Source organism: Pelophylax lessonae (genome assembly GCF_965119305.1).
Source record: "Pelophylax lessonae genome assembly, chromosome: 12".
Classification (NCBI taxonomy): domain Eukaryota; kingdom Metazoa; phylum Chordata; class Amphibia; order Anura; family Ranidae; genus Pelophylax; species Pelophylax lessonae.
In genome coordinates this window covers 79054803-79071975 of record NC_138779.1, presented here as the reverse complement: position 1 = coordinate 79071975, position 17173 = coordinate 79054803, and the positions used below count along the sequence as shown (strand labels likewise).

General features: G+C 44.9%; 1 protein-coding gene across 5 annotated transcripts in view; it reads left to right on the top strand.

Moving 5' to 3' along the window:
• The window catches only part of PLCH2 (phospholipase C eta 2), a 1017756-nt gene that overhangs the window by 944283 nt on the left and 56300 nt on the right, over positions 1-17173 (top strand). For all 5 annotated transcript variants that reach the window (XM_082273768.1, XM_082273764.1, XM_082273765.1 and 2 more), the window contains 2 exons: positions 5163-5247; positions 13719-13865. In XM_082273768.1, the coding sequence (XP_082129894.1) occupies positions 5163-5247; positions 13719-13865 (232 nt within the window). The remainder of the gene's footprint in view (positions 1-5162; positions 5248-13718; positions 13866-17173) is intronic.

Genomic DNA, 17173 nt, shown 5'->3' with positions numbered 1-17173 from the left:
ATAGTGTGGCTGCCCAGGCATACCTCGATGCGGTGAGAGTCCATTATGGAATTGTCCATTACTTGGATGTCCTTGTATGTCTCGGTCTTCAGCAGCAGTCCCATTTTTACCAACGGAACTGACCAGTACGGGAAGAAGAACCAACAGCCCTTTCCCCAACACTGTATCACCTGTTGCATTTGCAAGCAGAACCACCACCAAACATGACCCATTCAAGTGCATGGGACCACGCTGACAGTTCTGTGGGCTTTTTAACACAGGCAGTGAGAAGGTGCAAATTTTCTCTGAAATACTTATGAAAGCACCACTGCCGCATGTCTAAATGAGCCCTTAGACAAAGCACATCGTTAGGACAACTCTTTAAGTTATCAGTGCTATCAAAGCGTTTGCACTCTACCTAAGGGCCCTTTCACACGGGCGCTCCGTATGTCCGCAAATCATCCTATTTTTTTGCGGATGATTTGCGGACATAATGTAAGTCTATGGCATTGCGGATGTCAGCGGAATACCATCCGCTGACATCCGATTTTCCTCCTGTCAGTTCTGTTCCATTTTTTGGAACTGAAAAAATCCTATTTTTGTTCCGTTCAAAAAACGGAAAGGAAGGAAAATCGGTGTCATCCGCTGACATCCGCAATCCCCATAGACTTACATTAGGTCCGCATATCATCCGCAAACGGATGGGATGATATGCGGACCTACGGAGCGGATGACAGAAATGTCATCCGCTCCATGAAAAAAAAAAAAAAAAAAGTCCCGCAGCGGACCTTTCACACGGAAAGCCCGTGTGAAAGAGCCCTAAAGAAAGTTTGCATTAACACATTACCTTCCCCTGCTAGGGGCTGCTCTGATCTTGTGCTTACTTGCCAAATTAATTTCCTACTTCAGACATGGTTCCTACATCTTCTACATTCCCATGTGTCACAGATCACCTGATCATTTTCCTACAACCGATGTTAAAGCTGAACTACAGGCACAGAAACTTTCATTCAAAAATATTCCTCCGTAGCTACAAAGGACATAAATCCATGTTTTGTGCAGAAGAAAACTGGGTAGGGTTGACAACACTGTTTAAGATTTCAGTGCAGAGTTGTCAGCCTATAAAATGGAATTAGGATTACACTGGATTTCTTGCTGCATCAGTGGATTTTTTTTTTTTTGCACTTGCATTGTTAATAAAGGGCCAAAACTTAAGGAAATATGTATATGTTGGAGAGTGTACCGATCATCCCTTTTTTTTTTCAGTTTTGCCCAAACATAAACTTTAACAGTAGATTTAACCCTTATACTATACTCTTATTTGACCACCTTACACCCTGATCAAAACAACCAATCAATGACTGTCAGAGGTGGAACTCTTCTCTCCCCAGTGATAGGAAACTATGAAGGATTATCATGCAACCCTTGTATTGAATAAATGTCATATAGACCTGCTCCCATGAGACACAAAATATAATCGATAGACTACATATTGGGACTTTCAAGGTGCATACTTTCAGTAAAAACACCGTGTTTGTATTACATTTAAAAACACTTGTCTGATATTTTTATTGTTCATTACAGAAATTATAAAAAAAAAAAAATCAGCAGACATAAAATACCTGTCAACTGTATAATTTTTTTTTATATTTTAGATCTTTTGATTTTTTTTTTATTTAAGAATAAAAAGTTAAGATAATGTTTTTGTTTCAACTTAAGACAAAGATTGTGTTATTATTGCCGGTATGTACCTTGAAAATTCCAATATGTAGTTTATTTATCCAACAGGTGAGCAGCAACGTAAAACGTGAAAAAATATGAATTGTGCTTAACCAAGTATCATACTTTCAAATTAAATATATATGTAAATACACAATGATTATATGTAAAAATAAATGATATATAAATTATATAAAACCATATCAAGTGACTCATCAACAAATTAGTGCAAATATAAGTGAAATTGTGAATAAAGTGCTGTATTAAGGAAGTCTCTAGTGCAAAAAAGCCACAGAAGATATCTCAATCTCAGGACAGCTGTTATCAAAACACTGCGACTTGATAGCAGAGATAAGTTCACCTTCACTCCTTCACCCAGTGTGTGCAAAATAACTGCTTACCAAAATGATCAGACCCCTTGATTATAGGGGGTCAGATAAGACGGGGATTTCACTCAACTGCTCAGACAAGGACGATGTTCCATATAGGTCCCTTCACAATGAATGTGTGCAGCTGGTATATATAGAAGTGACTCTCCCTTAAGGTGCATTGGTTTTCCACCCTTATTAAATCGTTAGGACCGAGGCATATATGTAGAGACAAGAAAGGGGGACTCTCATGGCGTAGTGTCAGCAATAAATAATTTAATAAATCGTAAAATTGCACTTACTACAATTCAATTCCAAAAAAGCCATCAACAAGAAGATCGCGGTTTCAAACCATGGAGAAAACGCTTCCGCATTCCACCTGCGTTCCAACTCGAAACCAGAACTTCCGCTGTTACGATCTCACTCACTGATGCGTTTCGTCAGCACGTCGCCAACGTCATCAGGGGTCAATTGATTTTCTTGTACTGTTACTGGAAAAACAACTGTTTAAAACATTTGTAAGCAAAACGGTTAAAGCAAAATGGTTAAAGAAGTATGAAACCCCAAAACAAATATATTATATTGTATCTTCCTAAATTCTAGATGTGGTGACTGCATTTGTTTTCTTTTTTCCCCTTAATTTCTTGTCCTATATTTTCACCTAGTAATCTGGCCAGTAGGTCTATTCTTTTTTAACTTCCTTTAACAGACAAAATTGGCCTGAAAAAGTGGCAGTTAAGATGTTTGAGACAAACCATTTACCAGTGACATTAATGCTTACATTGGTTAGCTTTTTTTATGTAAATCACAAAAGGGAAAAACTGTTGCTGTAACTGCTTAAAATCAGGTAGACCCCCCTCTGACCAATGCTGGAAGGGCTGCAGACATGTGGGCACCTTGCTCCACATGGCTTGGTCCTGCCTGCATCTTCGTAACTTCTGGGCAGCGGTTTTTCGTATGCTGTCCGATACTACGGACACCTCTTGAAACCTGACCCTGCACTCGCTATTTTGGGCTTGGGAGTCACGGCCCTTCACTCTTCCCTTAGGCCTACATGTATGTTTATAATTACATGCCTCTCGTCTAACTGTGATGAGACATTGGAAACCCTCAACTGCCCCTGAGATTAAAGAGGTTATCAGACTTGTGAATGAGATGTTCATGTATGAAAAAATTCTAGCTATCAGAGGCGGACGCCATAGTAAATTCTCTAGAGATTGGGACCCTTGGTGCTCTAGCACTTATTTTGACAAGAAGATAATGTGAACCTTTAAATTCTGTACTGGCGGATTGATGTCCTCTCCGATTTCCTCCTTGTTATGGACATCTTTTCTCATATTGTACTGCACTGTAATGTTCTTTTTGATAACTTGCTCTGTATGTCTACATTTAATTTCCTCACTGACCGTACGCAATGTCTATGCGTGATTTATATGACATGTTATTTGTTATACACCATGTTACTTGTATTGTTTGTTCTTTCTTAAAATTCAATAAAAACATTTAAAAAAAAAAAAAAAAATGTTACCTGGAGTTTGACTTTTATTTATTAGTGAAATCCAATTAATTTGCTATTGCATCGAAAGCTGACCATACATTATACAATGTTCTTTAAATTTACCTTCAACTATGTTGTGCCAGAACCTGCCTGATCGCATACAAATTGAAAGTGTTTAGGTTGGCCTCATATTTTATGGTTTTGGTAAATCCAAAAGAAAATTGTATGAGAAAATTGTATAATATATAGCCAGCCTAACACTACCCGCTCCCCAGATTAAAGAGGAAGTAAACTCCTCAAAATTTTTTTTTCTTTTTTTCTTCCCTGCAAAGTAAATGCATAATGTGCTAGTATGCATAGCATACTAGCACATTATGGGACACTTACCTCCAACGAAGCCCACGATGTCCACGCTGCTGGCCGCATCCATGTTCACCCGTCGTCTTCCGGGTCTGCGGTCTCCAGCAGTATTACTGGCTGGAGCCGCGTGACGTCACTGGGCTCTGAAGAAACGACACGGGTGACCATTTCTTCAGAGCGCATGCGCCGATGATGTCACCGGCTGCATGCACTGCAAATATCTCCTAAACGGTGCAAGTTCAGGAGATATTTACAGCACCTATATGTAAGCCTTAATATAGGCTTACCTATAGGTAAGAGTAATTAAAGTGGCTTTACAACCACTTTAACCATGCTGCTTTCCAAAGGTTTCCACATTGCTTCTCTAGCTAAGTGGAGCCAGGACAGGAAGTGTGTTATTAGCTGGGTCACCAGGAAAAAGAATGAAGTTAAAAAGCCTAAAAATAGAAAACAAATGCAGCTACCACATTTAAATATTGGTAAGTTGCAATATATTACTTTTGCTTTGGGATTTAAATAAAAACTCCATCTTTACATAGCTCGTTTGGGCCAAGCTGGCCAAATTGAGCTGTCTCTCACTAACCTGTGAGGCAGCTAGATGTGCAGTATAAACGGTCTATAGCTCTGGCTACATTCAGCATATCGCACTATGTTCTGGGTGTGGGCAGAGACCTCTTGTCTAATACCCGGGACACAGAAGAGTCTATTGCAGCGGCGCACAGCCGATCAGAGCAAGCAATATATTATTTCAATGAATACGAGTCAGAGGTTGTGACATCATCAGGCCACCTCTCTGACTCAGCCAATCAGAGGATGCTTTGTATTCATTGATAAAATACATTGCTTGCTCTGAGCGCCGCTGCAGTAGACTTTTCTGTTTTCCAGGTATGAGACAGGAATGTAGCCACAGCTACATACAGTTTAAACCGCACATCCAGCGGCCACACAGGGAGCTACATAGTTCGTTTGGGCCATGTAAAGTGTGTGGAAAGATGGAGTTTTTCTTTAATACCACACTATACTTAATCAAATTCTTAACCCCTAAAACCCTAATTTACCTTTACACCTAGAATGCCTTGCTTGCTATACACTGTAGTTTCTGAACGCTGTTCCTAGATACATTCTGTTTATGATGTGCTGTTATCGAATGTAAAATGTGGCACCCATGGCAGATATAAGTAATTGCTTTATTACAAAGAAGTTTCCCTGGTCTAAAAGCTGTGTGTTTTATATTTCAGATCATCGATCCATTTGTAGAAGTTGAGATCATTGGTTTACCTGTGGACTGCTTTAAAGAGCAAACTAGAGTTGTGGATGACAATGGTAAGCAACAGCCCAGTCAGGAGAATCCAATTTATGTGGCTTTGGATGGGGGTGCAGGGCTGCTGTTAGAACTCGTGGGGCCCCGTACAGACTACCTGGCAGGGCTACCCCAAGAAAATACTAAAGATATATTTAGCTAAAATTACAACAAAATCACTATTAGCAGACACAAATATAGCATAACTCGCATAATTCCTGCTAAATCTAAAAAAAAATATATGTTAAATAAAAAAGGAGATGAGATGAGAAAAATATACAGGCTGGGCAGTTGGAGCTCAGTGATCAGAGAGACAGAGAGAGAGAAACAAAGTTACAATTTACAAATAAACTCCTGAGCAGAGATAAGTGCTGGGAGGGGGGCCCACACTGGGAGGGGATTAGTGAGGGACAACTGTCTCTTTCTCAACAGATAAAAGCTGATAGCAGGGAGAGGGACAGATCAGATTCAGGTGCTGGAGGAAGATTTCTGTATTTGTTGTCCATCACTAATCCCCCTCTCTGTGTGGGCCCCCCTGTGTGCTCGGGCCCCCTAGAAGAGGGCTGGTGGTCCCCCCCCCTATCAGCGGCCCTGTGGGGGTGTATCTGTCAACCGTGGATATGGAATGAGGAGGATTACATGGATTTACATAAACTGAAATAACATGGCAATTAGGCTAACACTTTTTTCTCTATCGCTCATACGTAGTCTTCTTGATTCTCAAGAGCTGGGTTATGTTGTCTCCGCAGGAGTAGGACTAGGCAGAAAGACAAAACGTTCTGGCTCCACCTTAGGGGCAGTCCCTGAGGGTATATCCTCCCTCTCTCTGCTACAGGGAATCAGTTTTTTTCTGTCTAGTCAGGAGTAAGGACCTAAGTTCCTTGCTGGGATCTTTTGGTCCTGGCAAGACTTTTTTTCTTTAAGAAAAAGACATTTTTTAGGTAGTTTTCTCCAGTGTTTTTTCCTGTGAGATCTTCAAGCAAAAATGCCGGACTGGGCGACACTTGTGGTCACCCCAGCCGGCCTACGAGCGCGCGCAGACCATGGCATTGCGCTTGGTCGGCCGCGACATATTCAAGTAAGTATGCGGGGCCGGGCGACGGGCTGGATGTTGAGATCCAGTGGTCACCCCGGTTTCTGCCTACGAGCGCGTGCAGACCAGAGCTCCGCGCTGGGTCGGCCGCGACGGAGTCCCAGTGAAGGGACTGACTTTGCGAGTTAAAAGTCTCGCTTGGACGCCAGGTACCAGAGAGTCGAGGCGTCCGGAGTGGTCCACAAACCCCCACCCCGGTGGAGAGGGTATTGTGAAGAGAGGGTGCCTGTCGGTTCGGTATGGTGAGTAAACGTTCCCTTTTTTCCTCGTTATGAGGCAGTATGTATTATGGGCCCCTCCATAAATGGTCAGTATATATCTGATACTTACAAGTCCCCCTTGTAATACAGCATGTGTTTGTGGGAAGTGGACTTGGTTTAAGAGCTAACACTCTACCCAGCAGACTGTAACATTACAGCAGACATAGGAGGTATAATCCTACCTTATGTGTAGTGTATCTTCTGTAGATCCATATATCGCCTCTTAGCAGAGATGCAGGTGGATGTGCTGGGAAAACGATTTCGGCGGTCCGCCGCCATTTTGCCGTAGACCGAATGCATGTATGTCCTCAGGTCACGCCGGCCGCCATGTTTTTGGAGTCTTATGTCTCTTCTATGAGGGCGGCCATGTTTTGTGAGCCCAGCTACCTCGTGGAGAGCTGGGAACGCCGGAAGGCGTACACAGGGGGCGGAGCCACGCCTTCTACCCGGGAAAAAGCAAACAGCTCCTTCCAGTCTGTGTAAGACAGACGCTGACTGCAGTTGGTTGGAAACTGCACTGCATCGGTTGGTGAGCCTTGGGGGTCCCTCTCTCTCTCTGTGGGATCGAGAAGCAGGTACTCTGAGGGGCGCTATTGCGCTAGGGGGAGACACACAAAAAAAAAAAAAAAAAGTTTTTTTGTTTTGCTGGCAAAGGTGTCCTGTATTAACATGGACCCTGCCACTCATGTATCTCCTCCGGATCCCCTCGAGGGGTCTGCGGGATCCTCCAGCACCCCATTGACAATTGAATCATTGTCAGCTATTATGGAAACTTTTGTGTCCCGGGTGGAAGTGGCTTGTCAGGGACAGGGCGCAAGAAAGCGACCCCCGCCTAACCCCTTATTATCTGAAACCTCGGACTCAGACTCTGAGCCTATTTCTGCAGTTGCAGGTACTTCATCTGGGATTGGTGTCTCGGGTCCTGTCTCTTCAGACAGTGAGGAGGATGTTTCGGCATCCGCCATAGCCCGAGAGGAAGCGTTGGTAAACGCACTCATTGTATCTGTTCAAGAAACATTAAGATTACAGGGTATTCCATCAGAAATAGCTGAAACTGAAATCCCTTTTGGGACTAAAAAACGCATCAAAGTGGCGAAGGTTTTTCCATTGCCCAAATGTTTTGGCAATCCAATCGAAGAAGAATGGCGTCTGCCAAAACGCACTTTTACTATTTCTAAACGCATTGACAGGCGTTATCCGTTTGAGGAAACCCTTATTAAGAAATGGACAGAACCACCTGTGGTGGATTCACCAATTGCTAGATTGAATAAAGCCACGGTTATTCCTTTAGAAGACGCTCCGTCTTTTAAAGATCCAGTGGATCGCAAGATAGAAGCTATGTCTCGCACCAGGTTTTCCTTGATTGGATCAGCTTTCAGACCTATAATAGCTATTGGTCTGGTTTCGCAGGCTGTAACTGAATGGACCAAGTGGTTACGCCGGGACTTAGAAGAGGTCCCTCAGGCGGTATCAGATTTGTTGGAACAAATGATACAGGGGTTACAGTTTGTGTGTGATGCGGCGTTAGACGCCACTCCATTATTGGCGCGAGCATCAGTCTCAGCAGTGGTTCTCAGGCGTACACTGTGGCTAAAAGGTTGGTTAGCCGACCAAGGTTCCAAAAAAGCATTGGCTAATATCCCCTTTTCAGGAGAGCGTCTATTTGGAGCCAACTTAGATGAGATCATTAAAGATCTCACGGGTGGAAAGAGCACCTTTTTACCGCAAAATTTTAAAGGTAGAGGAACTCGTCAAAGACGAGGGCCTTCTTTTTCTGCTCACAAGAGGTTTTTTCGTCCCGCGGGTGAAAAAACTAAGTCCTCCAAAGCTCCTGCAGGAGGCGTCAGAGGTCGTTGGTCGGGCAAGCAAAAGCCCGCCCCCTCCAGACCTGAAGATAAACCATCCAAAGCCTGAAGGTGCGCCCCCACCCATAACTGGGGTGGGGGGACGTCTTCGCCGGTTCCCGGATCCATGGCTTTCCAGAATCCCGGACAAATGGGTTTGCGAAGTCATAAGGTCAGGGTACAAGATCGAGTTTCGATCTCTCCCACCGGCGCGATTCTTCCCTTCCAATATCCGACTATCCGCAGATCGTTTAGAAGATCTGCGGAGAGCAGTCACAGATTTACTACAACAAGGAGTGGTAGTCCACGTTCCTTGGACAGAACGGTTTCAAGGGTTTTATTCAAACCTGTTTACAATACCCAGGAAAGAGGGCAAAGTGCGTCCAATTCTGGACTTAAGAGCACTCAATTCTTTCGTCAACATAAGAAGATTCAGAATGGAGTCCATTCGCACGGTAGCAGCCTTCCTGCATCCAGGGGATGTCCTAGCGTCCATAGACATCAAGGACGCCTATCTTCACATTCCCATTTTCGCAGGACATCAGCGGTTTCTACGCTTTTCCGTAGAGGAGAACCACTATCAGTTTGTGGCGTTACCTTTCGGTCTCGCCACGGCTCCGCGGGTCTTCACAAAGGTGTTGGCCCCAATGTTGGCACTTCTGCGCCAAAGAGGTATATCGATCCTTGGTTACCTAGACGATCTTCTGCTTCATGCAGAGTCTCCTCAGACCTTGCTACAAAACATAGAAATTACTATGATTTCTTTACAGGAATTCGGGTGGCTGGTGAACCAGCAAAAGTCATTTCTGGTTCCCACCCAGAGGCTCGAATATCTGGGTCTAATTCTAGACACAGTCAGGACGAGAGTTTTTCTTCCGGTAGGGAAACTCCGAAAGATTCAATCAGCAGTCCAGTTGTTACTGTCCAACAGCTGGTCTTCCCTTCGGACTTGCATGAGGGTTCTGGGGTTGATGGTGGCTTCGTTCGAAGCAGTCCCATTTGCCCAGTCCCATACCCGAATTCTTCAGCAAGAGATTCTTCTCAGATGGAATCGGAATCCGGAATCCCTGGACAATCAGATCCGATTGAGCAAACAGACCAGAGAGTCTCTGGTCTGGTGGCTTCGGTCTCCGATGCTCAGCCAGGGAAAGTCATTTCTGCCAATATATTGGACGATAGTGACCACGGATGCCAGTCTATCCGGATGGGGAGGAATTCTCGGTCAGTTATCTGTCCAGGGACTTTGGTCCCCGGAAGAATCCAGGTTACCGATAAATGTATTGGAACTGAGAGCGATCAGACTTTGTCTGATTCACTGGACCGAGCAGCTCCAGAGCAGCCCGGTTCGGATCCAGAGGGGGGCACCAAGAGTGTCCGAGCGGCCAAAGAAGTGGCTTGCATTCTTCGCTGGGCGGAACGATTTGTTCCAGCAATCTCTGCGGTGTTCATTCCGGGGGTGGAGAATTGGCAGGCAGATTATCTCAGCCGTCAGACCCTGGATCAGGGGGAATGGTCCCTCCATCCAGACGTTTTCCACCAGTTGTGCCTACGGTGGAAACCGCAGACGCACTGATCGCCCCGTGGGGGCAATACCAGCTAATATATGCCTTCCCTCCTCTCGCGTTACTGCCAAGACTTCTTCGCAGGATAGAGGAGGAAGGAATCCCAGTAATCCTGGTAGCTCCGGACTGGCCTCGTCGAGCTTGGTACGCCGACATGGTCAGACTGGTGGCGGACGTCCCGTGGAGACTTCCTCTCAGGGAGGATCTACTGTCTCAGGGACCGATCTTCCATCCTGCTTTACGATCGCTGGCTTTAACGGCCTGGCTATTGAGACCCAGGTGCTGAAGGACAAAGGTTTGTCAGCTTCAGTTATTCCTACTCTAGTTGAAGCAAGGAAAGCGACTTCCAGAAAGATTTATCATCGCACATGGAAGTCCTACATTGCATGGTGTGAACCTTTGGGGTTCCGTCCTCGGTCTTATTCGATTAGTCGAATATTGGCTTTTCTGCAACAAGGGGTTGAGCAGAAACTGGCCTTGAGTACTATCAAGGGTCAGGTCTCAGCATTAGCCATCTTCTTTCAGAAGCCTTTGGCTACTCATTCCTTGGTGCGGAACTTCATCCAGGGGGTGCGACATCTGGCTCCGCCAGTGCACGCGCCGTTACCCCCCTGGGATCTTAATTTAGTGTTGTCGGTTCTTCAGAAACCTCCCTTTGAAGATATTAGGGAGATTCCTCTACCCACGTTGTCCCAGAAGGTGGCCTTCTTGGTGGCTATTACTTCTGCACGCAGGGTGTCAGAACTGGCCGCATTATCTTGTCGTTCACCATATCTGGTGGTTCATAGAGATAAGGTGGTTCTTCGTCCGAATCCATCCTTCCTACCAAAAGTGGTTTCAGAATTTCATCTGAATGAAGAAATTGTATTACCTTCCCTGTGTCCTAAGCCCAGTCATCCTCGGGAGTTTGCTTTACACTCCTTGGATGTGGTCCGGGCGATCAGGGTATACTTGAAAACGACAGACTCGTTTCGCAAGACGGATTCACTTTTTGTGATCCCAGATGGACCCAAAAAGGGGTTGCCTGCATCTGCCGCGACCATTTCCAGACGGATCAGACAGACGGTAGTACAGGCTTATTCTATTAAGGGTCGGGAGCCCCCGTTCCCTGTTAAGGCGCACTCCACTCGGGCACTTAGTGCGTCATGGGCCTTTCGCCATCAGGCGTCAGTGGTCCAGGTGTGCAAGGCGGCTACCTGGTCGTCGGTGCATACCTTTACTAAACATTATAAAGTTGATGTAATGGCATCGTCTGATGCCTCGTTTTGCAGGCCGCAATTTGAGGAGACCAGTGGTCTACCTCGAGGGTTTTTTCCGTTGGAAAATTTTTCTTTAGTCTCATTCTTTGTTTATAATGAGCCTTTAAAACTTCTAGTTTGGCACCAGTTGGGCCTTCTAGATTGGATTTGATTTTGTCAATCCCACCCCTCATTTGTGGCACTGCTTCTGGATGTCCCAGCTCTTGAGAATCAAGAAGACTACGTCTGTCAATGAGCGATAGAGAAAAATGGATTTTTGTAAGATCTTACCGTAAAATCCTTTTCTCTTAAGCTCATTGACAGACGTAGTACCCGCCCCTCTATCATTGAGTTGGGTTGGGTTAAATTCTCTGTACTGCTTTAAAACAGAACTGATTCCCTGTAGCAGAGAGAGGGAGGATATACCCTCAGGGACTGCCCCTAAGGTGGAGCCAGAACGTTTTGTCTTTCTGCCTAGTCCTACTCCTGCGGAGACAACATAACCCAGCTCTTGAGAATCAAGAAGACTACGTCTGTCAATGAGCTTAAGAGAAAAGGATTTTACGGTAAGATCTTACAAAAATCCATTTTTTTTTTTTTTTTACACCTTTTTTGGTTATTGTGTTTTGTCATATTTAACGTATATCTAAAGCCAAAACTTTTTTTCCATTTTGGGTAAGGCAGTGCTTGGTTGGAGCCCTGTCAGGTTTATTGGCCATCTGTTTCTCTTTGGGGAGAGTTTCCCTAATTTCCTGTCCTGCGAACACAACAGAAGAGAAGGAGAAATCTGTTAAAAGGGGATTGACTTTTTAGGCAGTTGTTACCAAAACAAACACGCCCACCAAAAGGTTTCTTCTCTCTTCCTGTTCTGTTGATAAATCAAAATGTTAGATTTTCTCCAACTTTTAAGCCTAGTGCACTCCATGATTTTTTGGCATTCAACCAATCGGGGGAAAAAAATGACAATATTAGTACAGCGATCTCCCCTACTGAGCTGTTTTGTTCTGACAGGGGGATGGCCCTCCCGCTAGAACACTGCGGTCAGCACTCTCAGCCATTGGTTGAGAGCGCTGACCGGTCAGCTGCTAGTTTTCCAGCATGCGCGTCTAACAGAAGCCAGCTGCCATACACATGTGCTAAATGTCGGCCAGCTTTTTTTTTTAACTGCCTGCTGTCGCCAAACATTCTGCCTGTGTGTTCTAGGCTTAGGTCCTGATGCCAATGATACCAAGGACAAATAGATAATTGGATATTCCTAATGGGTACACAGACAGCAGTAAAAACTTGACAGGGGTTCAACCCCCTTACCGCTCTTTCAACGGTTTTACTGCCACCAAATATATTTCACAGCAGTGGAAGGGAGGGGCTTTGCACACACTGCCAGCATCTGCAGACGCCAGGGGTGTGAGTAAATCTGACAAATGACTGTTCTACACACCCCCTAACTGCTGGTCCCACCCTCCCCTTGTGCACCCCCGCCATGTTTCCCAAGCTTCGCATGCCCATCGGTGGACCTGGGACCAGCATGGCAGATGCCACCGGGTAGAGCGGAGGGAGATCAGCAAACGGTTTGCTGATCTTCCCTTCCTGATAATCACCCAGAAGTGAGGTGTAAAATATTACTACCAAGTCTTGGTGTCCGAGGATAATCAGGTGTCGCAGAAGACAGCATGGGTATTTTAGATGACGGATGCCTCACTAAAGAGAAACTGTCACCAAAAATGCATCACATAGGGGACTTTTTGTCCCCTACGTGATGGACAAAAAGTTCAGTAAAAAAAAGTGTAAAAACTAAAGTTACACCCAAGCACTTAAAGTGTAAGTCCACCCTAACACTAAAATCCCTGCATTTACAGACATCCACAATCTAACTCTAACCTATATAGCCTTGTAAAGAAGAAATCAGTATAAATACCTTTTTTTAAGCCGATCTGACCCGATCCCACGCTAAGCTGTCAGTCATAGCTTTGCTGTGGAAGTGGGTGCAGAGGAGACAACCGACAACGGAATCCTCATAGTAAGTCTATGGGTGACGTCACATCACATTTATTTTACAGCCATTGTTGGCTGTGTCCTCTGCAGAGCTTCCGCTGCTGGAGACCGGATCGGCTTCAAAAAAGGTATGTATACTGACTCATATGATTTCTTCTTTACAGGGCTAGATACCTTAGTGTTAGATCGTGGATGTCTGTAGATGCATGATTTTAGTGTTAGGCTGGACTTACACTTTAAATCCTACCAGAAAAAAGTTTTTAGCCCCACACTCCACGCACAGGTAGGAACTTAAATGCACTCGTCAGGGCGGCCCATGCATGAAAACGTTTATTGCATGACACATGTTGCATATCGCCATGCACACCAGAGTGAGCGCAATAATTCTAACCCCATTATTCATGGTTGGCTCATGTAACCAGACCGTTTTGGTACCATTGCTTTATATACGTATGATGATGACAACATTTTGAAGCTAATTTGTGAACGTGTCATTGACTTGTAGGTTTTAACCCAATGTGGGAGGAAACATTAGTGTTTACTATACACATGCCAGAGATCTCTCTAATACGATTCTTGGTGTGGGATCATGATCCGATTGGACGGGACTTTATTGGGCAGAGAACGATTTCATTCACCAGCATGATGCCAGGTGAGTTTTTCTGCAGTAATGCAGATTGAATAGGCTTTTTTTTTTCTTTAAAGTAATCACTTGCTCACAGTAGTTAAAAATATAAATATTCTGTTTATTTCTGGATTAATGCAGAACTAAAATGTCCAGGCCAGTCCGGCATCAGCTGACCAGGCATGAAATTATGCAAGGTCCTGGTCTGCTTCCCAAGTGACTTCAGACATCAGTGCTCTGTTCACTGGAACATTCAGGATAGAGACAGGTGCTGTACTGCTGACAGATGAACTGTCACACAGAGACTGACAGGGCAGGAGAGGAGCGCATGTGACAAATGGGGACCAAGACACCTGTCGCCTGCTGTCCATTCTCCGGGTCAGTAATCCCTATTCACTGCTTGAAGACCTGCGTCTCTTCTGTCCTATTCATTTCCAATGTCTCATGTAGGTGCTTCATTCTATGCAGTACATTACCATTAGGCATTTAAAGCCGAGATGCAGACCTCTCTGTACTGAGAGCAATCCTAAATTTTACTATGACAACTCTCCTCTCCTTCCTATAACTTAGATGCATACCAAAACTCGATGATGTTTATTAATATACTGTGTATCCTAATTGATTGTCTTATTTAACCTTTTTTCATCCTTTGTTGTATGGCTGCATTGCAGTTTTCATGTCCGGTTTCCTAAATCTAACACTTAAGTCTATTGTTGCCCAAAACCATTAAGGTGGCACTAAACTATATCATTTTCCTCCAAAAATAATCCATACACACCTACTACCTCCAGATTTCATTTTACTTTAAATAGTTTGTTTGGGCAAAGCTTTCTATTCCTAGGAAATGTGCTGCTGTCAGCAATGTATAAACTGCATAAAGAATAAGCAACGTACGGTATACAGTGTGCCATTTTGGCAGCTTTAAAGGGAATTCTTGTTCCGGGAACAAAATTGTGCTGCTCAGCCATTTACAAGAAGCCTTGTATTTTTATGAATAAACACAAGACTTTCACTGATTGGCTGAGATGGAGATCGTGAAATCCTCTGCCTACCTCTTTCCTCAGTCAATCAAAGTAAGCCTTGTTGCTTACTCCTAACCACCCTTCGCTAGTTACCCTCTAAATTATGTGTGTCAAAGTCAATTTCTTCTCGGGCCACATCAGCATTATGGTTGCCCTCAAAGGACCGGTTGTATCCGTAGTGGCTGGTACACACTGGCCGAAAATCAGCCGTTTTAACATAAACCAAACCCCAATGGCTGTGAGTGCTCAATGGTGTGTTCTAACGGTGGGTAGTCCCCCTGTCAGAACACAATAGCTCAGTGGGGAAATCGCTGTACTAAAATTGCATCGTTCGCAACCTCCTCCCAGGCTCCTATGTTTTTTTTTTCGTTCAGTCCAGGCTGAAAAAAAACTCAGTGTGTACCAGGCTTAAAGCGTAGTTCCACCCAAAAGTGGAACTTCCGCGCTTTTGCTTCCCCCCCCCCTCCGGTGCCACATTTGGCACCTTTCAGGGGGGAGGGGGGACGGGTACCTGTTTTTGACAGGTACCCTTCCCCACTTCTGGGACACGGCGCCGCGGCCGTCCGTCCCGGATGTTCGGCCCCCTCCTCCTTCCGCACCCCGCTGGTATCATCCACAAGAAACTTTATTGGAGACTGTTTAGACAGGATATGGTTTTGCCATGGTGTTTTTTTCTAAACAGTCTCCAATAAAGTATTTTGTGCTGCCAGGAAGAAGCTGGGGGCAGAGCTGGGAAGCAGAAAGTGCAGGGTCTGGAGGAGGGCTGGAATCTGCTAAATGCTGAAACCAGGGGAGGTGGAGACATGGGGTGCTTCACCTGCAAAGGATCTGTAGGAGGACGACTGCTGAGACAAAGTGGAGGTGGAGATGAGGGGGCTGCCACAGTTGCAGGGGAGGAGTAAGGACAACATGAAATGGCCTGGAGGGCCGGATTAGGCCCGTGGGCCTTGTGTTTGACACATGTGCTCTAAAATTACAATGTAAAATATTGAGCCAATACATGCCTTGTCCCCAGTGCTGTTGCATAAAAGCCTAAATATAAATGCTGCAGTGCCAAAATCACAGTGCCTAAAGCCTGTGTAATCACATCATATCACTATCCTGATTTCCTCTAATATCTGTCATTTTAATGGAGTTATAAAGGCACAAGGTTTTTTATCTTTATGCATGCTATGCATTAAGATAAAAAGCCTTCTGTGTGTAGCAGCCGCCCCAGCCCCCTAATACTTACCTAAGCCCCATCTCGATCCAGCAATGTCCTTGGCCATCTGATTGGCTGAGACACAGCAGGGGCACCATTGGCTCCCGCTGCTGTCAATCAAAGTTAGTTAGCCAATCAGGAGACAGAGGGGGTGAGGCTGAACAGAAGCCCCGAGTCTGAATGGAAACGCAGAGCTGCAGCTCGGCTCGGGTGCCCCAATAGCAAGCTGCTTGCTGTGGGGGCACTCAACAGGAGGGAGAGGCCAGGAGCAGCGAAGAGAGACCAGAGAAGAGGAGGATCTGGACTGCTCTGTGCAAAACCCACTACACAGAGGAGGTAAGTATTAGTGTCCATTCACATTGATCCGACTTAGTTGAGCCTGACAAGTTGCGGTCCTCCCGCTCCCACTGTGTAGTACAGGAGCCGTTCTAATAGGATCGACACAAGTCGCTCCGACTTAGAAAAAGGGTCCTGTACTACTTCAGGGCGACCTGGAGGCGACTTGCATTGACTTCCATTATGTGAAGTCCGTGCAAGTCGCGCTGCACGCGACTTCACAGGTCGTCCCCTAAGTCGGAGCGACCTAATGTGAACGGGGACTAACATGTTTGTTATTAAAAAAATTTAAAAAAACACGAGACTTTACAATCACTTTAGGTCACTTTTTTTCTTTTCATTTTCCAATCCTACTTTCCTCTGTTGTCTGCTTGCTCCAGTCACTTTCTATTGCTCTATGTGGCCCTGTCTGGTTCATCGCCTATATTTATCTGTCTGTGATCCTCCTCCTCACTGCTATCACAGTAACAACATCTAGCCAACAACCAGTATTTTGCCTTTACTTTGTTACAGTGGGGCCGTGATGACAATGAAATGCCTATATGTCATTACTGTCAGTGACAGGAGGGTTAATTTCAGCATCACATCTAAAGCTGGCCATACACTAATAGAATATTGTTTTAAAAAAAATTGTTTTCAGAATGTTTGTTAGATTTTTTAATCTCTAGTGGTCAAACTAGCAGTTATTTTTGGCCGTAAAAAAAGCTGGCATGTCCCTGAATGTTGGACTGAGAACATGACTGCTATTGCTGGTCAATATCAATGACCTTACTTGT